The sequence below is a fragment of the Canis aureus genome, chromosome 2 (genome assembly GCF_053574225.1).
Source record: "Canis aureus isolate CA01 chromosome 2, VMU_Caureus_v.1.0, whole genome shotgun sequence".
In the NCBI taxonomy this organism is placed as follows: Eukaryota; Metazoa; Chordata; class Mammalia; order Carnivora; family Canidae; genus Canis; species Canis aureus.
The window spans coordinates 30347827-30374847 of record NC_135612.1 but is presented as its reverse complement, the minus strand read 5'-3'; the positions used below and the strand labels follow the sequence as shown (position 1 = coordinate 30374847).

The 27021-nt window shown below is 39.0% G+C and overlaps 1 protein-coding gene across 2 annotated transcripts in view; it reads left to right on the top strand.

Moving 5' to 3' along the window:
* The window catches only part of IQGAP2 (IQ motif containing GTPase activating protein 2), a 288130-nt gene that overhangs the window by 170030 nt on the left and 91079 nt on the right, over positions 1-27021 (top strand). For both annotated transcript variants that reach the window (XM_077867634.1, XM_077867629.1), the window contains exons 6-12: positions 6509-6576; positions 7223-7336; positions 7987-8165; positions 10006-10093; positions 13506-13669; positions 16720-16880; positions 21736-21860. In XM_077867634.1, the coding sequence (XP_077723760.1) occupies positions 6509-6576; positions 7223-7336; positions 7987-8165; positions 10006-10093; positions 13506-13669; positions 16720-16880; positions 21736-21860 (899 nt within the window). The remainder of the gene's footprint in view (positions 1-6508; positions 6577-7222; positions 7337-7986; positions 8166-10005; positions 10094-13505; positions 13670-16719; positions 16881-21735; positions 21861-27021) is intronic.

Below are 27021 nucleotides of genomic sequence, written 5' to 3'. Positions count from 1 at the left end.
TCGATCCCGGGTCTCCAGGATCACGCCCTGGGCCAAAGGCAGGCGCTAAACCACTGCGCCACCCAGGGATCCCAACTTCTACCTTGTGAATTTGCATTTCATTACTATAAGACCTTTTATTTTTTATTTTATTTTTTTAAAGATTTTATTTATTTATCCATGAGAGATACAGAGAGATGCAGAGAAAGGCAGAGACACAGGCAGAGGGAAAAGCAGGATCCATGCAGGGAGCCCGACGCGGGGTCCCAGGTCTCCAGGATCATGCCCTGGGCCAAAGGTAGCGCTAAACCGCTGAGCCACCTGGGATGCCTGACTATAGGACCTTTTAATGTGTTTATTGAAAGTAGTAGGAAAAGCCCTGAGAGGTTTGTGTTTTTTTTGTTTTTTACTTTATTGCTTCCTGTACTTGAACTGATACTTGTACAAATGGGAGCACGTGGGCCAGTGAGGCTTTAGCTACCCTCAGGACAGTAACTGGCCTCACTAAGTAACACAAATGTACTGTCCCTGTGGTGTGATAAGAGATTCCCTATTTCACACCAAGTACTTTCTTATTTGGGGGAAGCTAAGGGATGATGACCTTAATTTACTTGGCTTCCTTTAGCCCTTCCTTTCTTCTTAGCCCTTTGTGTCGGCTCTTAAGCATGAAAGGTGCTTAAAAAGTTGTGTTGAAGAGCTCCAAGAAATTAAATTGGTGTTTTTTTTTTATACCAGACAGGCTCTTTTTTAAGAATAAGACCTTGGATTTCCTATATGCTTCAGGTAGTGAATGGCTTCATTTCAATTAAAATGCTTGGGAGGGAGTGGGCTGCTATTGCTGATTCTTTTCAACACAGGAATAATAGATAAGTGCATAGTAAACTGCCCTTTTGAGTAATCTGCTTGGAAGTGCCTCCCACACATAAATTTGTTATAAAACTCCCACGCTGTGAAAAGTGGTGTTTTTTTAAAAGCTGATTAATTTAAGTAAGCTCCAACATGGGAGACCATAAATGTTGATAATTGAAGCCAAATAAAAAATATACATTAATATTTTAAAAATTTTGGTGAAAGTATGTATATGCAAATGAGATTTCTAACTGATCCATACTAATTTCAGAAAGTCTCTTATTTAGACTCACTTTAAACATGAAGATTGTTCAATCTAAAAGATAACTTCTCAGCACCACCTTGTGGTAACTTTTAGTTTAACCAGGATATTGGTTTATTGTAGGATTTATATTACAGCATACAATGGAGAACTAGAAAATATAATTGGAACTAGTCATCTCATTTCTTCAGTACCACGGGGGAAAATTAGCACTTTTGTTTAGTATATTAGTTATAGTTCCTATAACCAACAGACCTGTATTTTGTGAAAGCCTAAACACTTATTTTAGGAACAGCGTGGTAGAGAAAAATACTTTTTATGTAGTAGATATTCCATGCAAAGTAATTAGATGAATGAATAAACAGAGGAAATAACGTGAAAACAATTGTGTCAAGGTTACCGACTGAGCACAGCTCTCATAGTCCCTTTCCAAAATTGACATGAAATTAGTAAAGTAGTAATTTTTTTAAAAATTGCAGTAAGAAAGGATGCCATCCACTGACCACACAGATGAGATAGGATTGACCAAGAAACAAGACCCAAGGCCACAGCCCAAAAATCACTGGATGCAGCAGAGCAAGGAGCTGCCCTGGGCCTTGAGTCCTACAGCCAGCGTTACCGGGTGTGGACCGAGTCTTCTGATTATTCTGTATAGCGGCCACGTGCAGGCAAGCTAGGGGGTCCCCTCGTGGTGTCAGCCCCGTGTTTCCACATAGGCTTCCTAGAACTGGCTCGTGTCCTGGGAACTTGTGGCCAACAATGACAATAAGCAAGTCTCGAGCCCCAAGATGAGCCCCAAATCAGGAAATACCAGACACTTGAGGGAAACCAGAGCTCTGAAAGTGGCATTAGATTAAACAAGAAGTGACACCCAAGGAATGAATGAAAATATTAAAATATGTGCTATTGGGGGCAGCCCGGGTGGCCCAGCGGTTTAGCGCTGCCTTCGGCCCAGGGTATGATCCCAGGGTCCTGGGAATCCCGTGTCGGGCTGCCCGCATGGAGCCTGCTGCTCCCTCTGCCTGTGTCTCTGCCTCTCTCTGTCTCTCTGTGTCTCTCATGAATAAGTAAATAAAATCTTAAAAAAATATATGTGCTATTGGTAATTTATTCAACTTATCTACCTAATAATAGGTACTTCTTGAACACTTATGCTGACAACAAAAACAAAGATAAAATTAAGAAAGAAGAAAATTGGATAGAGATGATATTAGAAAAGAAACTAATAAGATTTATAGTTACCTAAATTTTTACTGTGTAACATGAAAATAGAAGCATGGATCTAAAATTCTAGAGGATCTCAACATTACATATGTTGGGAAGTAAATGTATGAATATTTCAAGGATCACAGATAATCATTAGTTTTGGCTTTGATAAAGAATGTCAGGTTTGAAATAAATTAAAACTATAGCAGAATATTAATATAAGTACTACACATTAAAAGGCAACACTGGGGGGGAAAAACCCACAACATTTAACATGGGCACCTGGCTGGCTCTGTCAGTAGTTTGCGTGACTCTTGATCTTGGGCTTATGAGTTCGAGCTCCACATTAGGCATGGATACTACTTAAAATAAAATCTTTTAAAAAAACAAAACCGGGACGCCTGGGTGGCTCAGTCGGTTAACCATCTGCCTTTGGCTCAGGTCATGATCTCAGGGTCCTGTGATGGAGCCCCACGTCCAGCTCCCTGTTCATAGGGAGTCTGCTTCTCTTTCTCCCTCTCCCTCTCTGCCCCCCTGCACCCCTTGCTCATAGTTGCTCTCTCCCTCAAATAAATAAAATATTAAAAAAAAAACCCTACAACATTAAACACTTAATTATAGATATAAAACTGGTTGTTAGAAGACATTTTATGGGTGCTTCCTACTTAAATTTTATTGTCACATTTTCAAAGTTTCTCCCACTAAATTAATTTTATATTTCTTTGTAGATTAATTCATGTATATTTTTAAATTTAGTTGTAAAAAGAAAAAATGCAAATCAAGTGCTATGAAAGAAATTGAAGAAAGATAGAATGATTTTTTTTTTTGTCATTTCTTAATGTGTGGCTTTTATTTTCCTGGAATTCTTTTGGGGCTTTGCCATACCTATCCATTTAATTCTGTTTAATTTTATAGTACCTGTTAATACAAAGGAACAGTTGAAGAGGTTGACATTTCATTTGTTCCTCATGATGTGGGCTCTCTTTTAACAGGAATATTTTTTCCATGTAATAATGAGTTGAGAAGTTGTTCATAAAATATTACAGTTTTGAAAATGTCAGCCTGCTAGTTTTAATTCTAATGACTTGTTTGGCATGAACCTTTGGTAATAAAATCTATAGAGGCTGTGTAAATAGTTCTATATCCCTGATAATCTCTAAAGACCTAGAATTTAAACTAAGGAACGTATCCTGTCTTTCTAGCTTTGAATTATGAATACATAATGCCTATTTTATATTGAAGAATGTTCAGACTCTAATATGTTTTCCACCTGTGGGCAAGACGCAAAAATAATATTGGAACTTAGTACTAAAATTACAACTACCGTATGTTTAAAATGTCATTTGTTCTTTGTTCTTTGGTTTTAGTTTTGAGGGAAAAGGGAGGAAACCAAAGAAAGATAAACTCCTCCTCCTCAACAAATATTTAAAATTCAAAAAGTCATTGATAGGAATTTCCTGCAGGAAGGGGACGTGGAACAATTTGTTTGAAAAATGTCTACCCTCACACCTAAGGGCAACACAGAATTAAATAACATTTTTTGGCTATCAGATCTGCAAAATTTTCAGGACGCCTGGATGGCTCAATATTTGAGCATCTGCCTTCGGCTCAGGTCATGATCTCGGGGTCCTGGGATCGAGTCCCACATCAGGCTCTCCACAGGGAGCCTGCTTCTCCCTCTGCCTGTGTCTCTGCATCTCTCTGTGTGTCTCTTGTGAACAAACATATAGTATTTAAAACAAAAAAAAGATTTGCAAGATTTTCATTGACTATCAATTCTGTGGTAAGCAGACAAAGAAAATGGTGTCCCTATGTGGTGGCAGTAGATTAAGGTCACGCGCTTCACACTGGGTATTATTCTATATGTTGGCAAATTGAACACCAATAAAAAATAAATTTATCAAAAAAAAAAAAAAAGGTCACACACTTCAGCAGGTTCTTGGGTTCATCTAAGCATTTGGTATCTCCTAACTGCTCTCCACCATGTCCGGCACTAGTTGCCCAGAAGAGGAGAGAACCCAGTCAGCTGACAGCACAGCATCAAACACTAGCTCTTCAGTGAGAGACTTCATGACACTGCACGTAGTCATCCATGTAGCCATCTGGAAGCTGTTGTTTGTTTTGTTTTGTTTTGATTAAAGATTGTATTTATTTATTCATGAGAGACAGAGAGAGAGAGAGGCAGAGACCCAGGCAGAGGGAGAAGCAGGCTCCATGCAGGGAGCCTAATGTGGGACTCCATCCCAGGACTCCAGGATCATGCCCTGAGCCAAAGGCAGATGCTCAACCGCTGAGCCACCTGGGCGTCCCTAGAAGCTGTTTTCTTTGGTTCCCCAGTTGGCCGCTGAGGTGCTAAGAAGTGAGACTCCTCTTGGGTACGAGAGCCTCCCTGGCAGAGAGCCTCAGCCCTAGGAGCCAGTGTCTATTGTAACACCTTCCCAGTGGGCTGCCCAGTTTCCTGCAAGGACTGTGGGAGTTAGAAGAGTCACCAAACTTGGGCATCACACACTTAGGTGTTCATATCAGGTATTTATTGTTCCTTCAAATCATTTATCAATGGGGATTATTTTTCTCCTCAGCAAAGGTGCTTACTAATGTGGTTATCGTTGGACCTTTATGGGTTCCTAGGGGAACAGAGCCAGAATGTTAAAAGAGTCAAATTCTTTCACAGAAGGGAACAGGGTTTTTGCTAACCCTTAACTCACAACGAATGAGTGTAATCTCTTTTAGAACACAATTTGACCCTATATACTAAAAGCTTTGACTGTGTGTATATCCTTTCAAGCTGGCAGTTTTGTTTTTAGAGATTTATTGTAATGAATAAGATGTATATACAAATGTATCTGTATATAGGTAGATTTGCTGCAGCATCATTTGCAGTGGGGAATAATTAGTGACCATCTAAATGCAATTGGTTAGGTAAAATACAGTATATTCATATTTAAGGATCCTGTGAGTTTTTGGAATAAGTATTTCCAGAAAAAAAATTGAAAGGGTTTATATCAAAATACTTAGTGTTTAACTTTGGATGATGCTCTTCTGTATACTTTTTATTTTAGCCATGAATCATTAATGTTTAACTTTGACCATGCGCTGCTTTTCTAAATGATTGTGTTTTACAGAAATGATCAATGAAGGTTACTTTAAATGCATGCTCCTTGAATTGAATAATCATACATTTTAAAAGCTTAATACCATTTAAAGAGGCTTGATCTTGAACTCCTTTAATGAAATTGTATGCATTTTATAATCTCCTCAGATGTATCTCACATCAATATCTGAAGTGATGATCTTGAAATATTTCAAGCCAATGAAATCATTCTTAGTTCATTGTATAAGTTATTGTAGAATTGGCTAATTTCCCATTACAATCTCACAAATTACAAACCTATCAAAATGGATAATAAGTGAATACAGATTTTTTTAATTGTTCTATAGGATTAGTCTTTGGGATTGAGAAGATTAGGATCAATATGGAAAGAAACTGTGGCTCAGTGATTAAATGGGAAAAGCCGTATAATCAGATATTTGCACAATTGGTAAAATTTAGATGCCAGTCCTCAGATCCTTTTGTCAAGTTATTGGTAGGTTAGCGGGTACCATCGTTACTTCATAAGGGACTTTATCTACACAGACACACACACACACACGCACACACACATACAATTTATTCTCCATCTTCCACTTAGTAGCATGCCCACATCATGGTTTATTGGTAACATCACCCTGTGGGCTGGTAGTCTTGCCACTCTGTTTCAGAAAATGTAGAACAAATACATCCTCAAGGAATGTGTGGTACTTAAAGGAATATCAGAAAGGAAAATATAATATGAACTGTACTTTCAACAAAAAAAGAATCATATATGGAGTATTCAAAGAAATGTTCCTTGGATTTATTACTGGCTATTTTGTATTGTTGTGTCTCTTATTCTCCCTAAAAATGGGTAGTAGAGAGTTAGTTGACCCTATGGAAACCCCACATACTCTACAAGACCAGTCTTTGGGACTTAGACTACAGTTTTAGTCCCCATCCTCCAGGGACTGTGTTACCTTAGAACTCAGTTTCCACATCTATAAAATGAATGGATTAAATGAGATAATCTCTTAGGTCTTTCCCAACTAAAAAAAGCCCTTAAGATTTAAGAAATTTTTAACACTAAGATTTATGATGATAAAGTTTCTGATCTGATCATTTTATGTTCTGTCTTTCAGTTTATACCTGTTCAAACTCGGAATAGCACCTCAGATCCAGGATTTGTTGGGCAAAGTAGACTTCACAGGTACTACTATTGATGATTTTCACATTGTCATTTGCTAAGAAAATGTATCAATACTTTTGTTTTCCTTTTTATATCATCGATTCCCTTTTTTCCTCTATATTGATCAGGGGAGAAAACTTTATTATCTTGTTTGTATTCAACCAGTTTTCCTTTTCCCCACATTTGTGAAATGGGAAACAGACTGACTTCTTCATAAGGTTCTTGTTTAGAAATGCCCCACCTTCTTGATGAAGACACTCCCCCCCCTTTTTTTAAATAATAGTGTAGCATTTTTAATTTTCTTTTTTTGTTTGGTTGTGTTTTTTTAGAAAGTGCACATGCAGTGGGGGAGGGGTGAAGGGAGAGAGAAGGAGAATCTTAGGAGAGAGAAAGACAAACTCAAGCAGAGTCCATGCTGAGCAGGGAGCCCCAGACATGGGGCTCAATCTCATGACCCCAGGATTACAACCTGAGCCAAGATCAAGAGTCAGTTGCTTAACCTTACCGAGCCACCCAGATACCCCCTTTAATGTTCTTTATTCAGAAAAGTAAGCCTTGCATTTCTGGGAGAGAGAATGTAGGATGAAGACATTTCTTGATATGAATATATTCATTCCTGCCTCCATCTCTGTATTTTTCTTTGATATTTTTTGTTGTTCTTTTTCAGAGGAGGAAATTAGTAATATGAGAAAAGAACTTGAGAAATATGGAATACAAATGCCATCTTTCAGCAAAATAGGTGGTATTCTTGCAAATGAACTGTCAGTGGATGAAGCTGCTTGTGAGTCTGTTTAAAATCAGAACTTACTATTGACACAAGACTTACCCATACTTTATTTATTGATTTTGGTTAAAAGAAAGAGAATATTTGGAAGATGCTTTCAACCCCCTTTTGAAGTTATTATATGTGTTGTAGATGTTTAAGTTGAGCATATCAGAATATAACCATGTAATTGATTTTGACTTTAAACACCTAGTTCTGCAATGTGGATTAAGAGTGTTTAGAAATATTTTTATTATTCAAAATATTTCTTTGCCTTCTATGTCAGCACATTTTAGCGGTAGAGTGCTGTATTGTCTTTTTGTCTTGTATGTTAAATTGCCAGTATCATTTGGATACAAACTGGTTGTTTAACAGAGTCCACTTCACCCTTTGGCCCCCTGGTGGTTGGTTCATTTTAGCCATTCAGTGGGCACGGAATAAATCAATAGGGATTACGTGATGGTGAATGCTAAGACAGGACCCAAGCTAGATGTGCAGGTGGAGAGGTTGTCAGAGGGGTGCTCTGTGAAGTGTCTAGGATGTCTTTTTTTGGCCTTTTTAACGGGAAGCTGAAGAAGAAAGTAAAGCTGCTTACATTTGTGCCATGTCCATCCAACTATCCATGTTGTCTTTGGCTCATAAAAATCTTTCTCTTTGTATCTCTCCAGTGCATGCTGCAGTTATAGCTATTAATGAAGCTATTGAAAAAGGAATAGCAGAACAAACCATTAAAACGCTAAGAAACCCAAATGCAGTTTTAACTTTAGTAGATGACAGCCTTGCACAGGAATATCAGAAGGAACTTTGGGAAGCCAAGAAAAGAAAGGAGGAAAATGCAAGACTAAAGGTATTCAATTAGATTTCTCAGTATGGGTATGAGTGGCTAGTTTGAAAAAGCCTTGATGTTAACTGACGGTGGTCTGGTGGTCTCTGTAGCCCTAGGCAGTTGGTTTGTGTGAAATGTGAGGGTAAAAGCGGACCATGCACTCCGTAAAGAAATGAGATTTCCCTTTATGTTGATTCTCAGAGGTTACAAGGATTCAAGGTCAGGTCGTAAACTGATGATTCACCTGGGAAGTGTGGAAGTAGATCTTCCCTTGCTCAGGATGAGCTGCAGATCCTGTATTAGCCAAATTACCTGTAGGTTTATGAATAGAGGTTCACAGTTCCATGTGATGAAGTGAAGAGATAATGTTTTTTAATTTACTCTCGAATTTTGCCTCCCCTTCTCGGCAAGGCAGCCGGATGTTGACCCAGTGCTTTTGCCTTACTCTCTAGCCTCACTGAGGACGTCCCGTGCGGAGCTTCCACGTCTGGCTGCCTTTCATGTCCCCTTTGGCTCTGTTACCAGAACTTTCCACTTTAGCTTACTGCCTTTTCTCCACTTGCAGTTCCTGACAGCAAGTGGCGTGCTCGCCCCGCCCATCTACCTCCAGGTGCCTCCAGGTGGCTGCTGGCCTGGCTCCCATCTGCTTTGGTGCTACCAGTCTCCTCTGGTTCGCCTGTGCGTTTCTCCATGTCTTTTCTCCCTCCTGCCTCTGCGTATGGAGATTCTCTAGATCTGACCTCGAATCACTTCTCTCTCCTTCCTCAGACAAGCTCATCCACTTGCTGAAGAAATCAGTTGTCAGCTTGATACCAAGCCCCTCAAATGTTCCTCCAAGCAACTTCATCTCTCTGTCCTGTGGACCTTGTCACCGTGTAGGAAGAGTGCTTGTCCTACCCTGCCCTCCTCACACATGTGCTCCTTGCTCAGTTCCCTCAGCAGTGTTTCTTTCCATGCCTCCACCCCTGTATCCTGTCCCTGCATTCTATTGCCTCTTCTTGCCAGCCCACATCTGTCCCACACCTTCTAGTCTTACACTCTTGCTTGCCTCAGCCCTGCCCCCACGACCATGCCTCAGGGTTCTTGCACACTTTCCTCATGGGTCGCCCTGCTTCCTGCAATTCTGCAAACCAACCCCTCTCAGAGCTAGAGGTTGCAAAATTAATCTTCAATTACAGATCTGATGTCAGCCCCTGGGAACCTCCTTGGATTCCCTACTGCCTACCGAGTTAAGTACAGTCCTTTGTTTGGCTTTAAAAAAAGCCTCCAGGATACCCAACCAAGCTCTCCATCTTTCTGGCTCACCCTGGACACCCGATGCTGTAGCCCAACATGCCCAGCTGTCTCACCTTTGTGAGCAAGTCCTGTGGTCTGCATCCTGCTCCCCGCTCTGCCTTTAACATGGCTCTGGCCCTCCAGGCCTTCCTGAATTGTTTTCTCTTTTGCAAATGTTATTTCCGACTGAGTATGTCCTTCACCTATAGAATCTATTTTGTTCTATGTATATTTGTTATTTATGGAGTCACTGTTACTAAACTGAATCAAATGAAATTGCCAATATCCCACCGACTTTGATCTACAAAAAAATGGCAGTATGGTCAAGTGGTGCAACATAATATTTGCCACATTAGACAATTCGGCCCTTTCAGAGAATCACTAGGCCTGTTGTTCCTCATTGTAATCCTTGCCAGGCATGTCTAGCCCTAGTGCCCTGCACAGAGCAAGCACTCTTATTACTTATATTGAATTCAAATGAATATAAGTAAATGGTTTTTATCACTCTTTGCATTTTACTTTTGAATAGGGAGCTTTGGGGACATTTTATTTAACCTCAGGAATCAGTGGAGGCTTTGTTTTGTAGAATAACTGCATTTCAGAAGAAGAAAGAGATGCATATGAAGAACTGCTGACACAAGCAGAAATCCAAGGCAACATCAATAAAGTCAACAGTAAGTAATGGATTGTATGAAGGAAATGGATTCTGCTGGAAGATACAAATTCTCCATGTCACAATATCAGCAAAATTCTCAATTTGTATTCTTGTAAAACTGCCTCCTGTGATGAGAATTGCACTCAGCGTCACTGTTGCTCTTAACTAGGGTACATAATCTGGCGGTTTCCCATGGAAGTTTTGGGTAACCATGCCCCCTGTCCATGCAAAGTATCTCAAGGTATCTCGAAGCTAGTTCAGCTATACCTTCCTGTCTTATCATAGGTTTCAGTGTATGTCATGTTTTGAACCTATCGTTTATTTGCACTAATATTGAGGGCTATTTAGTAAAAGATCATGACTTCAAGATTGTCATTTCTTGCCCATGATTATGTGACAGTGTTAGACTGGAATTTGAAAGGTATTATTGATGCCTTTATTCTTTACTACTTCCCAGTCATTAGTCTGCAGTTTGTAGAATTGTTTTTCTTACAGCTTGTATCATTTTTTGGCAAGTGAATGAGACTGGATAGGCCAGTGAAACTGCATGGTGGCAGGTCTGAATCCATGTCCCTGAACCTCTATGGAGTGGCACAGTTCAGTTCCTTTTTGTACCCATTTCAGTTGTGTGACTATAAATAGAAAACTCAGGTAATTAAAATAAAGCATCTATAAGTTCAGAGAAATTAATCTCTTTATTAGTCTTTTCTCCTCTCTCTAACAAAATTTGGTTTTACTTAAGGCAGTAAGGAATTCTGCTGACATTTATTTCCCCTAGGGCAACCTAAAGAGCACCTACACACACACACACACAATGGATACACGAAAGACCATTTAGCCCATTTAATAAAGCATGTGAACCATCTGCCAAATTTAAACTTGGGAGTATCCACTGATTACAACACTCATAAACTCTGTCTTTGATTTAACCTCCTAGACAATCTTGGAATGTTCTTAACACCTTCAAAGAAACTATAGGTTTTTCCCAGGAGTTTGCTCCCAAGTCACTGGTAGTAACGTATCCAAAGGGTTCAAACAGTAATCAAGGAGGCCCAGAGAAAATTGATATAAATATCTAGGAGTTAACAACTGATTGGGTTTGAGAATTTCCCTCACACACAAAGCTGCTGAGAGCTCCTGGGTAACTTTTTTTTTAAGGGAACACCTTAACATTGTGGAATGCATGTTCCTCATCTTTTATTCTTATTTAATTTTGAGTATATTGGTGATGATACATGAAACACAATTTTAAGTTTCTCTTTCTGCTGTATTTGAAAGCTGACAGAGTCAAATTGCAGGAAGAAATTAATATTGCCAGGCAGACAGCTGAGGTCCATAAACTTAGTGAAGAAATGATTCCATAGCTTTTTGCCATCCTTTATTTTTGAAAAGTTTATAACCACTAAAATAGACTTTTTCATTTTAAATAAAATGCCTTCTATAAATGCTTTAATGTTCATTGACGTAATTTCCTGACCACAAATTTAATGCCACATTGGTTATACATTTTTAAATAAAAGGCATGAGATGATTTACACTAATGCATAACCAGCTTAAATTATAAGGGGCACTGCAATGTTTGATGGCTTGAAATGTGTAGAACGTGATGATTCTGAAGTTATTTATCTCTCCTCATCTGAAAATGTATAGTTGGGCAGAGCTAAGAATAGTCTTGAAAAAACCCTAAAGTATATTTTAATAAGTGACATGACAATAAGACAACTGTATGCTTTAAAATATATGAGTATAGCTACTTGACAAGCCTTTTCTTAACCCTGTCGGTTATTATAGTAAAATGTTAAGATGTCTACATTCATAATAGCCAAAAAGCGACATAAGTGACAGCTTTGATGGTAATGTCACCAGGTCTGTCGGCGGAGGCTTCAGCTTTGTGAGAACTGCAATCATTTTACTTTGCATGTGCGTTCCATTCATTACAAGACGTGTTCTGTTAAGACCAGGGCCGGAAATTTTGTTAGATGCAGCATATAAAAGAGTGGATAATGTCATTTTATTATTTTTTTTTTAGAAGAAATGGTTCATAAAGAACATCTTAAGGATATGATTTGCGGTAGGCTTTTACCATCCAGTGGTGCGAACTCACATATTGGAGTTGTCAAACGGGAGGCAAAATGCTATCCAAAATAATGACAAACACAGCTCAGAGGCCACGGGTAACTTTCAGAGAATAGCAGAGTCAAAAATGCCCACTCACCTTCCTTTCTGGGATTTTTTTGTTGGACATATCAATTCTATCAATTTTTTCTATTTAGAGAGAGAGCACAAAGAGGGGTAGAGGCAGAGAGAGAGGGAGAGAGAGAATCCCAAGTAGGCCTACACCCCATGTGCAGAGCCTGACACAGAGCTCTATCCCACGACCCCAAGACCATGACCTGAGCTGAAAGTTCAGCTTTCAGCTGAAAGAGTTGGATGCTTAACCAACTGAGCCACCCTGGCGTCCCTGAAACCTTCTTTATAGGGCAAAATGCTGCTGTTTCTGTCCAGTTTGCTACTGCCTGGTGGCAGAGTGCATCACTCATTCTCCCAGTTGGTCAGCAATTCTCTTGCTTTTTCTGAAAACTATGATGAATCTGTTGTTTCAGGCACCCTCAGTTTGGTCACTAAAATTCAGGTCTTCATAATCTGAACATTGCAACTGGTAGAGATCTCACAGAGCCTATGGCTGAGTCAGATAATGTAAGCCAACACATTTGTGTGATCGGGGTTTTGTTTTTTTAAGGTGAAGTGATACTGGCACAGATTTATTTAATAATATGAATTTGGGTTATAATACTTTTTTAAAAACACACCTGAAGTGATTTTTTTCTTGAAATCATGCTTCACAGAATGCAAGAGTTGAGGGAGAATGTTCCAAGAACAAACCTATCAGTATGAAGCAGCACTGTGTCCTGGTGCTAACTGTGGCTGTCCTGTGGTGTGGCTTTGAGGGGAGGATACCGCAGTAGGGCAAGGCTGGCTTGGGGTGTTCACGCAGCTCCAGTCTCCTGCAAAGGCAGTACTAATTAATACACAAGGAGTATTCAAGAACAATGCCTATGGGATCTCTATGGTCCAGCTCTCAATGCTGTGGGGATCCGAGAGGTGTGAAGTCCTCAGGGAAGAGGTGAGACCAGAGCTGATCCTGAAGGGCAATGTTCTGTAGGGAAGTCATGCTAGACAGGAGTGATCTCATAACTCCAGCTCTGTCGGTGCTGAGGACCTTTTAGGGACTTTCTCCAAGGGCTGGACTGACTTCCAGTTACTGAGCTATCATCTTCAAGTCTTTGCCTGTCCACCACCTGCAGCTTTTCAGAGTTCATGGAAAGGCACTACTTTTATTCTAATCCCTGGCAAGATGGACTGGTTGGGCAGGCAGCAGGGGAAAAAGCAGCCATTCTGACAGAATGTGACACCTCCTCCACCCCACTCAGGGCTGGCTGCAGTGGACCACATTAATGCTGCCGTTCAGGAAGGGGACCCTGAGAACACGCTGCTTGCACTGAAGAGACCAGAGGCCCAGCTGCCTGCTGTGTATCCCTTTGCTGCTGTGATGTACCAGAACGAACTTTTCAACCTGCAGAAACAGAACGCCATGGTAAGTCTGAGGACTCCAGGTACGAAGGTATTAATTCTGAGTCAAAGCTGTGAGGAAGGCTATTTAGGAAAGGTGAACAGGGCACAGAGTCTGTAACTCAGACCTATCCCCAGTCCCACTGGCCTCCCTGTACCAATTCCCATGGCTGCCTTCCCCTTTAACTATTGCTTTTCATTTCCATAAAGAATCTGTGTAGTTAGGAAGCGCAGGCCACACTGTATAAATTACACATTGAAAACAAGTGGTTCTCATGCTCCGATTGTCTGATTTTTGAAGCACTTTGAATAATTTTTTAACTGCACTAAAATTTTTAAAAGATATATAATGGTTTCAGGTATAGAATTAGCTATGAATCTGCATTTCTAAGAAACAAAGAACATTAACACCATGACTTTAATTTTTGTAAATGTAATATGCTGTTTAATATTCTAATGATGCTAAACAGTAATATATAAGGTTACAGTCATGAAAACCATGTGTACTGGTACAAGATTAACCCAAACAATGGAGCAGAATAAAAAATATTGGAAGCAGAGCCAATTATTGAATATATGAGAACGCTAGTATTTCAAAAAGGTGGAAGAAGGAATGAAATCCTTCTAAGTGTTTAACCATTTGAAAAAGAAAACATGACCTCACTGCACATATCAGAATAAATCTCCAACATAAAAAGTTAAATGTAAAAAGTAACTTAAACAATTGAAGTTCTAAGGAAATGTAGAAGATTGGATTTTAAAAATGAGAAACAGCACTGTTCTACCAAAAAAAGGAAGAGGGGAGGCCAAAGGCATAAACAGCCAATTCACAAAGATTGGCATATACTATGACAAACACACACACACAAATGTTGAAACTCATTCAGAAGTAAATGTAAATTAACACAAAATACAATTATTTTGAGAAATCAGATTGGTAGCATTGAGAGATCTGACATAGGCATAAATTTGGCACAGCAGACATCTCCTCCATGGCCGACGGGAGCATGAAGAATGCACCCTTTCTGGAGGATGATCTCAGTAATGTGCATGCTGGTCTTTTACCCATTATCCTGACAGTTACATTGCTAGGAAAAGATCCTAAGGAATATGAGTCAAAAAAGTTGTATTCACAGGGATGTTTAACACACAGTCTGTCATACTGAGAAGCAAGAAACAAACCACATGTTTAACAACAATTGCACATACTAATATCGAGTGGGGAAAATGAGACTGAAACATTATCTAGAAGTAGTTCTGTAATATGAATAAAAATAAGTTCTGTTTAAAAAAAACTATAAATGTTTGTATGAATTAAAAATAAATAAATGGATGTACACTAAAGGGCTTGAGTGGAAGGATTTGTTTTCTTGCTTACCAAGAGTTCTTGTTCTCTAAGTAGGAAGATACTATTTTGTAATAAAAGAAAAATACATTATTTTCCTAAAAGTTCTTTCATTAAGAGTTTCTCCTGCATTACCAGCTTCATCAAGGCTATTTACATGCTAGCCCTGTCATTCTTACCTAACTGGTCAGGGTCAGCCTGTGTTTGTCCCACCCTGCTGCTGCTTTATTTTTCCTTATCCTTGCTGCTGTATACCATGCTAGATATTTGTGGACAATTCCCAGAAGGGGTAGAGGAGGTGGATCTCAAATGATTCCATCCTGCTCTTTTGGCTGTAATTCTATACCTTCCTTATGTGTTAAATTTATAGTTAATATAAGAAACTCGGATAAAATTTGCTCACATGCTCCCATTTGCTTTGGAAGGTAAAATTATGCCTTGTTACTCTAAAATCAATTGCTGTGAGATACCTATGGAGAACTAGAAAGCTATAATGCACTTTAATATAAATATTACATTGTATGTATTGAATACAGAAAATATCCTAAATGTAAATACTGTTATCAGCATTTATTTCTATTCATTTTATGCTACCTCTGTGTTCCTTGAATATAATGGAAGAAATAATCCATTTGAAGTTGGACCAAGTCAGTATAAAATAGTTGAATGGAAGAGAACATTGAAGGAGGAAGGTGTTCAAAAGTCTCAGATTTGTTTTTTTTAAAGTTTTATATGAGTACATTTGACACAATGTTACATTACTTTCAGATATACAAGATAGTCACTTGACAAGTTTATGCTTTATGCTATGCTCACCACAAGTGTAGCTACCATGAGATGTATTCTTTTTTAAGATTTTATTTATTTGAGAGAGAGAGACAACGTGAGTACAAGCAGGGGGAGAGGCAGGCAGAGGGAGATGGAGAAGCAGACTCGCCCCTGAGCAGGGAGCCCAACACAGGGCTCAATCCCAGGATCGTGGGATCATGACCTGAGCTGACAACAGATGCTTAACTGACTGAGCCATCCAGGCACCTTGAGATGTACTTTTTTAAATAAGCCAAATCCAGAATTATAAATCATACTTGCTTTACTTCAAATACCCAGACCTCCTAATACATTTTAAAATTTCTACCCAATTATTGGGACACCTGACTGGCTTAGTCAGTTGAGCATCCGAATTGTGACCGATCATGTCATGGGTCTTGATCTTATGGGTTGTGAGATTGATTAACTTTTTTAGGGACTAGAATTGAAATTGGGTTAATGATTTTGGTTTACTTTTCTGAGGTTACAACTTATAGGTAAAGTTCTCCCCTTTTTTCCTTACCCTTAACTTAAACTGAAAATCACTACCTAAAATCTCAACTCACACTATGAGACAGTGACAGTGTCATCTAATCCTTTGCTTAATTGTTTAGTAAGTCTGAGACTGTAAGCAGCTAATATAACTGGAGATAAGAATCAGCTAGGGGAATGCAGTTGTTTGAGTAATCATAAACCATCGGTTGTCATTAACTCTGTCCCTAAAATGATCTGCTAAGAAAAACCCCACTCACTTGTTCTTTAAAGCTAATGAAAAATAAGTGACATTGAGTCCCCTCTTTCTCCTAGGTTCTCAAAATCTTTAACTGTTCATTGTTCTTTGAAATATGCATGCATTCTAAAGCCCCATCACACCCATAAGGCATGTAATTTGGGAAACTTGTATTGCGTTTATTTTCCAACAGAACTACTTGGCCCATGAGGAGCTCTTGATTGCAGTGGAAATGCTGTCTGCGGTTGCTTTACTAAACCAGGCCTTGGAAAGCAATGATCTTGTGTCTGTGCAAAATCAACTCAGAAGCCCAACAATAGGCTTCAACAATCTGGATGAATCGTATGTAGAACGGTAAGGGAACATCTTCCAAGCCTCCTTTTATACAGAAATGTGTGTTTGGCAGATCTCACAAATTAAAGATTTGCTCCTTCCTCAGGAAATGCATCTATCTGTCCTTATTTCCTTAATAGTCCTTCTCATATGAGTCCTTTTTTACAGTAGTTCTTTTAGGGGGACAAAGAGTCTTAAAACGATCATGTTGTGGCAATTAATATCTGACTTTGTCATTACCAAAGATTATTTGATAGGCTAAAAATAAAAGAGCTATTGAAAACATATCTTCCCTTGGGCTTTTTATTTTACTGATGAGGGAACTAAATCTGGATTTAAGGGCTGCCTGCTGGGCAACTGAATCCCAAACCCCATTGCTTTGATTGTTAAACCCAGGGAATCCTGAAACCACAGTGGGTCATGGCAGCGGGTGACAACCTCAGTTTAGTATCTTCCATTTCATGTTCCTGAAATATACTACTAGATACATGAAACACTACAGCAGCTCTAGAGAGAAACTTAAGGGGTCAGAATAAGTAAGGAGTCCATTAGCGATTCAGTAAGAAAAAAGCCCAATTTAAAAGGAGTAATTTTGCAGCCTGGATTCTTGTTAACCACTAGGGGGTGATGTCTGCCTAGATTCTGACAAAAGCTCTTTTCAGCTCCAGATTCTATCGGAACTGCTTAAATAGAGGCTGAGTCATTCTCTTGCATTGTGTATAGATGTACAAGAAAATGTAAAAGCCTTTAGATTTTTTTCAAATGCTTGATCACTTGTCTGTGTAGAGAATGACCACAAAGCAGTAGGACAGAGGATTCTCTTTTTCAGTCTTCTTGGAGAAACTGATGCTGTGGTTCTACTTAAATTTGGCTACCTGATTAATAGAACTCCTGAGTCTGTTACCAAGGTAATTTATTTCTACCTCCACTATTTCTAATGACACCATTCTCTTCCCCAAGTTTAAAAACCTTAAGTTCGACTTGTTTTCCTCTGCCAGGCACACTTGTGCTGTGAACAGCCTGCTCATTTCTCTCCCCATCAGCAGCCCTCTGCACGATGTTGCCATTTCCCAGCTGCCACCTAATTTGACTTTTCACCTCTATAATAACATCCAAATTGTGTCTTTTCTGTCCTCATTTATCCTCACCTAACCAGACTTTGCTCCTGTCCCTCAGTGCTTAAGTGGAAGACAGAGCTGGTGAGCTGGTCCCTTCCTTACAAAGCTTATAGCCCAGGGGCACCTGGGGGACTCAGTGGTTGAGCATTGTCTGCCTTTAGCTCAGGTTGTGATCCCGGGTTCTGGGATCGAGTCCCACATAGGGCTCCCTGCAGGGAGCCTGCTTTTCCCTCTGCCTGTGTTTCTGCCTCCCTCTGTATGTCTCTCATGAATGAATAAATAAAATCTTTTTAAAAACCCTATAGCCCAGGGGAGCTCTAATGGGACGTCTTGGTGAGGTCATTGTCACGACTGTCCCACAGATTTCACATCATCGCCCCTGCCCTCTAAATAACCATACTGCCTCCCTCCTGATCACCCATTTTGATTACCAAAATCCCTCCCTATCTCCCCATGCCCAATTTGCAAATAACTCATCAAGGAAATAGTCTTACCACCCCATTTGAGAACCCCTTTTACAGCCTCAGAGTTCGAGTATTCTATGTGGGAAACTTGGGGAAAAATTTTGCTACTTTTCATAATCTTTTTAAAGTTTGACCTAAGTACTTTCTGGATCAGCTGAATGACCAATAACATCCTGAGATTTCAGGGTCCCCCTTGGTTCTCGGACTGACAGTAGATTGGGCCCAAGAGATCTCCCACAGCCTCGCATTTTACCTTCATTGTCAGCTTTTTACCCTGGTTCTCGGAAACCCATGCTGGCAGATTTTCAGATTGAAGAAAGTTCACCATTGTACTTGTGCGTGAGCGTACACGTTCTTCATAGCACAAAGGGTGGGGCAGGGCCACCTTGATGAATTCACACAAAATGTCTACCTCATTACCATGGCCTCCTCCCTGGGCCTGTGGTTTCCCAGAAAGACGCTTCTGTCTAATTCTCACAGAAATGCTGTAGAGTTGGTGTTGGCTCTAGGCATATGCTGTCCCAGATTAATTGTTCTAAAATGTAGCTATGGTTACAGTGCTCTCCCTGATTCCTGGCTCTCCTCTGCAATAAGAACAGACTCCTCTCTAAACATGTTGTTCTGACCTTAGCTCCAGCTGCACCTCTCCCTGTGCCTTGCACTTGGGTCAAGCTGGATACAAATACACCATGTGCTTTCTGGCCTGTCTGCAGCTGTGCGTGCTCTTCTCACCATGGAAATGGGGTGACTGTCGCCTCTCCTGGCACCCTGCTGGAGCCACCTACCACAGATGATGCTTCCACAAATTATTTTGATATTTCTCCTAGCCCCAGCTAAGGTCATCTCTCCTGAGAACTAGTGTGATGTGGTTAAAGGAACATAGCATTGGGGCCAAAAAATATCTGAGTCTGACTTTTGATGGCCTTTTCTCCATCTAGAGAGCACAAAAACACAGCTCTGCGTCTGCAGAACAGCATGAGGAGTAAATGCTTAGTTCAGTGCCTGTGTCAGGCAAGGTGTTCCACCCGCTAAGGTTTTCCTTCCACTTCTCCTTCCTTGGAACTCCATTATTTCTACTTTTAGGACCCTTCTTGTGCTCTGCTTTTATATCCTCTTTGAGTTTTTGTCTCTTACCCACTGGACGGAAAGCTCCTTGAAGTAAAGGCTTTGCTTTATTCACCTTGATACCCCTGCCATGTTTGCCACAGGCTTTGCCACATTTGTTTGATGTTAGTAAACATCACTGAACTAGATTGGCATCATAATCTTCTCAAAGCTTCAGAAGTCCCTTTGGAAATGTGATGTTACTGGTCTGCCCATAGCCAACAGTGAGGAGCACTCTGAGAGTCATGGAGGGAGGAGACTTGGACCTCTCTGGGAGGGTGAACTGCGGAGTATTTTCTGTAGCTGGTACCTAAGTGCTAGAGACTAATACTCACATGGAAAAGCCTTGCAGCTCTGTCACATGACTCCTAAAATCTCTTCCCTTTGGCTACTGTTTGTTCATCTCTAAAGAAACAATGGGCAATTATGGGATTTTTTTTCTCTGTTCATCTTTAAGCTTTCTCATGTTATCCCCATTGGATCATGTTAAGCACATGAAATGTGCTTAAGGAGTTGGCACTTTCTTGCAGAATGCTCTCTTTCTATAAGGGATGCTAAGGAGTACAAATTGACATTTATCCATCTTGTTACTGGTATTCAATATTATTGTTTATGTATTACTAGTGTAACAGAGTGTTTTCTTAGGCTTCAAATTTTGATAAGGTTAAAATCTCAAACATGACTGTTATCCACTTACAGGCCTGACTTTGGTGATGCTTCATTCAGCCACAGTTAAAGAATCATCACCGCCACTTTTGAATGATGTTTTTCTCTCTCAAACTACACTCTATAGAAGGCACCTGAGTGTTACTTTAAAGCATGCAGAATTTTGAGAAAATCTGTCACAACCAGGAAAACATTTTTAAACATAGTGTGATATTACTTTTTTTAACTTCTGCTGTTAACAATCCAAAAGTGCTATATAGAAGCTAAAATACATAGGGAATAAATATGTACATAGAGGATTCATCTTTATTTAGTTTGCAAAAGCAAACTAAACTATTGAATTTCTTTACTTTGGGCTAGAATAGATCATTTTAGCTTATGGTTGTAACATGGTCCTATGATGTGTAAATGGGAAAATTGACTATTGAGAAATGACAGTTTCTTAGTGACATATCAAGATGGATAATTTTTTCCCTACAATTTCCCCCCAAAAGACAAGTAATTTAAGTGATTGGCCAAGTTCTCTTTTCCAGAGGGTTGTTCATAGGGAGGAAGGTCAGGGGTCAAAATGAGTTATAAGAGTGCCCTTGCAGTGAGCAGACACAGAGGGAGGTTTTTGAGGAGCTGCTGTAAAGCCTTAGGAGAAATGGACAGATGAGGAGGACTTTGCAATATTCTGGTTCAAGTCATGTATCACGTCTTCAAGGAAATGTACATTGAAGATGTGTGGTATACAAGGTTTCTGGAATTGCATTTGTATTTTATTTGATTCCTCATTGGGCATGTTAGACTTCAGGGTAGCCCATCTGGGTTAAGGTTACGGGGGTAAAGGTCTCTAAAGCTCAAATTTTGGAAGGAACAAGAAAAAAAAATTTTTTTAAAAAAACCACTTGGGACACCTAGGTGGCTCAGTGGTTGAGTGTCTGCCTTGGGTTCAGGGTGTATTCCTGGGGTCCAGGACTGAGTCCCACATCGGGCTCCCTGTGAGGAGCCTGCTTCTTCCTCTGCCTATGTCTCTGCCTCTCTTTACGTATCTCTCATGAGTAAATAAATGTTTTGTTTTGTTTTGTTTTGTTTTGTTTTAAAGAACCCTTGATGCAAAGATTGAGAACCTTGGAGGTTCTGAATTTTATCACGTAAAAGTTATCTGAAGTCTGAGCAGAGCAAAAAAAAGTGCAAAGGGATGGAAAATAAGAAACAGAGGGGGGAAAAAAGCAATTTCACAGAATTGAGAACTTCAGGGTTTTGTTTTTTTGGGTTTTTTGCTTGCGTTAGGTATGAGGTTGGATTTTGAGGCACTTTCATTAAACAGCATTTGTACATAAAGTATCTTTAGGGAAAAAAAACACCATTAGTATAAGTGAGCTTACTATATGTTCACAAAGCTGCAAGACAATTTTATATGCTTTTCAACTCTTAAATCTTACAATATCTAATTTTGGCCACAAGCCAAATTTAAGATGCATGACATGAACAAAGATTGAATGCCTCTGATGAGTATAATGATTGTTTTCTCTTCTACAGTTACACAAATGCACTACTCACCATTAAACTGGAAGCCTTATCCCAAGGGCAAGATAACTTAAGCTGGAATGAAATTCAGAATTGTATTGATATGGTTAATATTCAAATTCAAGAAGAAAATGATCGTAAGTATAGAACAGTTCGCTTCTCTTAGCATAATGAGAGAATAAAGGTGTTTAGACAACTTAGTTTCCTAGATTAGGGCTGCAAAGTTTTTGTTCATGTTGCTTTTGAGAGTACACTCCTCTGATAGGCATATATATATATATATATATTTATATATAGATTTTATGCCTATAATACTGCACCAACATATTATACACATTACAAAACATATGTAAAAAGACATTAAAAGGATAGAATAAAAATACATAGGTAGAAGTCCTCATGTTTTCTTATTTATTTGTACTTCAGAATTGAATACTCTAGGTAACTCAGCTTGTTAGGCACTCAACTTTATCTTGACCTTTCAATTGGGCATTTTTTTGAAATACAACATAGGTTCCTGCCCTAGGAAAAAACTCGAAACGCAAACTAACCATTGTTTTAGGATCACAAATCACAATGATTCACCAGTGGTTTGGGTGCTTTGACTAGGGCAAATCAAGGGTAGGACTCCTCTGTTTGGGTAAGCAAAACAGAAGATCAGATCCCATCTTTGTTTTCTAACTTTTCCCTGGTTCTTTCTGGCAATATCCAGTCCAGGTCTGCTTTGGTGACTTCTATATGTTCTGCTTATATGGCAAAGGTGCATTGTTCTCAGTGCTAAATGGTTGTATTTTTACTCTCATTCTTTTTTTTTTTCTTTAAGATTGATTGATTGATTGATTTGAGAGAGTGAAAGTGCGAGCAGCAGGAGGGTAAAGGGAGAACCTCAAGCAGACTCCCTGCTGAGCATGGAACCCCACATGGGGCTCAATCTTACATCCCTAAGATTGTGATAAGCTGAAGTCAAGAGTCAGACTTAACTGACTGAGCCACCAAGATACCCCTTTACTCTCATTCTTAAATTGATTAAAAAGCAGGGTGGAGGATGCCACTTTGTCCCAGACTAACAAATAGAGCCTTTGCTTTTTTCAGGAAAAGCATGTCGTAACAAATAATATTTGTATAACTTAAAAAAAAGAATGGGTTTTTTGTAGGTGGATATTATTCCTAAGCAAAAATATCTTTGGACTGATACGGCATTTACCTCTCCAGGCAACTGTACTACTGCTATTTTCCATGGGCTGTATAACATGGCCACTATCATATTTCTTCTCATTTTCATGTAATGAAGGGCACATGCCATAACCACAACAGTTATTTCAGAGACTTCCTTATCATATTTCCTTTCTAGAATTTGTGGAATTCAGTGCAGAATATTTAATATATCTGTGCTTTGGTTTGTTTTGTTATGTCAAACCATGGTATTTTTGTTTAAAGTTCTTGAAGTATTGAGTTTGATATCCTATGTTTAGATAATTGCTTTAAAAGCGAAATAAATATACCATTGTGGACAGGTACAAATTGCACAATATAGTAATTAAATCATCTAAAAGAGCTAAGGATTTTTCATGGACAACTTGAAAGTGCATTACCCTTCCTATCCCACGCCTGCCACACATTTCAAGGTTTAACCATGTGTCTGAATTGTGATATGGATAAGGATTTGCAGCCAATGGGACATGACAAATGTGGAAGGTGAATTTAATGGAGAATCTGCTAAATGCATTTCCTCAGATTTGGATGCTCTGTTGATTTCTCACTGAAAAGTTCCAGTAGAGCCATAGAGGAGCATCATTTTAACCATGTAGTCTAGACAAGGTATATTTCTTTCTTTGAATTTTTGCTTTTTTAATTTGGTAGGTATTCTTCTTTGTAGGTTACTTCATCTGGTGTCTCAAATACAAAATCTGTAAGAGAACGCCCACTTTTTCATTGGATTAGAACGTTATAGTCTCATGTGATGGTTTAAAAAAGTTGGTCAGGCATCTCTGTGCTGTCCACAAGAGACCCATTTTAGACCTAATGACACCTGCAGATTGAAAGTGAGGACAAGGCGAACCATTTATCATGCTAATGGACATAAAAAGAAACCTGGAGTGACCATACTTTTATCAAAGTAGATTTTAAACCAAAGACTGTAACAAGAGATGATGAAGGGCACTCTATCATAATAAAGTTGGATCCAACAAGATGATCTAACAATTATAAACACTTATACCCCCAACATGGGAGCACCCAAATATATGTCAATAACAAACAAAGAAATACATTGATCATAATACAATAATAGTAGGGGGCTTTAACATCCCACTTACAATAATGGACAGATCATCTAAGCAGAAAATCAACAAGGGAACAATGGCTTTGAGTGATACATTGGACCAGATGGACTTAACAGATATAATCAGAACATTTAATCCTCAACCAGCAGAATACACATTCTTTTTGGGCACACATGGAACATTCTCCAGAATAGATCACATACTGGGTCACAAATCAGGCCTCAGTGAATACAAAAAGCCTGAGATCATACCATGCTTCTTTTCTTTTCTTTTTTTTTTTTTTTTTTAAGATTTATTTATTTATTCATGAGAAACACAGAGAGAAAGAGAGGCAGAGACACAGGCAGAGGGAAGCAGGCCCCATGCAAGGAGCCTGATGCGGGACTCGATCCCAGGTCCCCAGGATCACACCCCGGGCTGCAGGTGGCACTAAACCACTGCGCCACCGGGGCTGCCCCATGCTTATTTTCTAATAAGCACAGTGCTATGAAACTTGAAGTCAAGCACAAGAAAAAAAATGGAAAGACCACAAATACATGGAGATTAAAGAACATCCTACTAAAGAATGAAGGGATTAACCAAGAAATTAAAGAATCAATTTAAAAATACATGGAAGCAAATGAAAATGAAAACATGACAGTACAAAACTTTTGAGATGCAGCAAAAGAGGTCACAAGAGGGAAATATATAGCAATACAGGCCTTCCTCAAGAAACAAGAAAAATCTCAAATATACAACCTAACCTAAAGGAGCTAGAAAAGGAAGAGCAAATGAAGCCTAAAGCCAGCAGAAGAAGGGAAATAATAAAAAGCAGAAGTAAATGATAAATAGAAAACAGTAGAACAGATTAATGAAACGAGGAGCTGGTTCTTTAAAATAATTAATAAAATTGATAAACCTCTAGCCAGATCAAAACAAAAAGACAAAGGACCCAAATAAATCATGAATGGGAGAGATTACAACCAACACCACAGAAATACAAACAATTATAAGAGAATATTATGAAAAATTTTATACCAACAAATTGGGCAACCTGGAAGAGATGGATAAATTTCTAGAAACATATAAACTACCAAAACTGCAAGAGGAAGAATAGAAAATTGGAACAAACCCATAACCAGCAAAGAAATTGAATCGGTAATCAAAAATCTCCCAATGGGAGTGCCTGGGTGGCTCAGTTGGTTATGCATCTATCTGACTCTTTATTTCGACCCAGGTCATGATTTCAGGGTTGTGAAATTGAGCCCCTCATCCTGTTTCACAGTGTTCTGGAGCCTGCTTGAGATTCTCTCCCCATCCCCCGACCCCTTCACTTACACTCTTTCTCTCAAAAGAACAACAAAGCACAAAAAAAAAAAAAAAACCCAAAAAACAAAAAACAAAAGAAAACTCCCAACAAACAAAAGTCCAGGGCTAGATGGCTTCCCAGAGGGAATTCCATCAAACATTTAAGGGAGAGTTAATACATATTCTTCTCAAACCATTCCAAAAAACAGAAATGTTAGGAAAATGTCCAAGCTCATCCTACAAGGCCAACATTACCTTGATTGCAAAACTAAAGACCTCACTTAAAAGGAGAAGTACGGGCCAATTTCCCTGATGAACATGGATATAAAAAATGTCAACAAGATGCTAGCAAATTGAACCCAATAGTACATTAAAAGAATTATTCACCACAATCAAGTCAGATTTATTCCTGGGTTGCAAGAGTGGTTCAGTATTTGCTAATCAATCAATGTGATACCCCACTTTAATAAAAGAAAGGATGAGAACCATATGATTCTCTCCATAGATGCAGAAAAAGCGTTTGACAAAGTACAGCATGCATTTTTTTTTTTTTTTGCATGCATTCTTGATAAAAACCCTCAACAAAGTTGGGATAGAGAGAACATACCTCAACATCATTAAGGCCATATACAAAAGATCCACAACTAACATCATCCTCAATGAGGAAAAGTGAGTAAAGTCTCAGTATACAAAATCATTGTACAGAAATCTGTTGCACTTCTATACACCATTAATGAAGCAGTAGAAAGAGAAATCAAGGAATCAGTTCCATGTATGACTGCACCAAAAACCATGAGATACCTAGAAATAAACCTAACCAAAGAGGCAAAAGATCTTTACTCTGAAAATTGTAGAACCCTCATGAAAAAAAACGAAGATGACACAAATAGAAAAAAATTCCATGCTCACAGATTAGAAGAACAAATATTGTTATAATGTCTGTACTGCCCAAAGCATTCTACACATTAATGAAGTCCCTATCAAAATACCACCAGCCATTTTCACGGATACAGAACAAACAATCCTAAAATGTGTATGGAACCACAGAAGACCCCAGATAGCCAAGGCAGTCTTGAAAAAGCAAAGCAAAGTTGGAGACATTACATTTCTGGACTTAAAGCTATATTACAAAGCTGTAGTCATCAAGACAGTGTGTTAACTGGCACAAAAACAGACACATAGATCAATTGGACAGAATAGAAAACCCAGAAATAGACTCACAACTATGTGGTCAACTAATCTTCAACAAAGCAGGAAAGAATATCCAGTGGAAAAAAAGACAGTCTCTTCAAATGGTGTTGGGAAAACTGGACAACACCACGCAGAATGAAACTGGACTATTTTCTTACACCAAACACAAAAATAAATTCAAAATGGAGAAAAGACCTAAATTTAAGACCAGAAGCAATCAAAATCCTAGAGAAAAACACAAACAACCTCTGTGACATCAACCATAGCAACTTTTTACTAGACGCGTCTCTGGAGGAAAGAGAAATACACAAAAATGAATTATTGGGACTTCATCAAGATAAAAAGCTCTGCACAGCAAAGGAAACTGTCAACAAAACTAAAAGGCAACCCATGGAATGGGAAAAGAATTTGCAAATGACATATCTGACAGAGGGCTATTATCCAAAATCTGTAAGGAATTTATCAAGCTTAACACCCCAAAACCAAAAATCCAGTCAAGAAATGGAGAGAAGACATGAACAAACATTTTTTCAAAGAA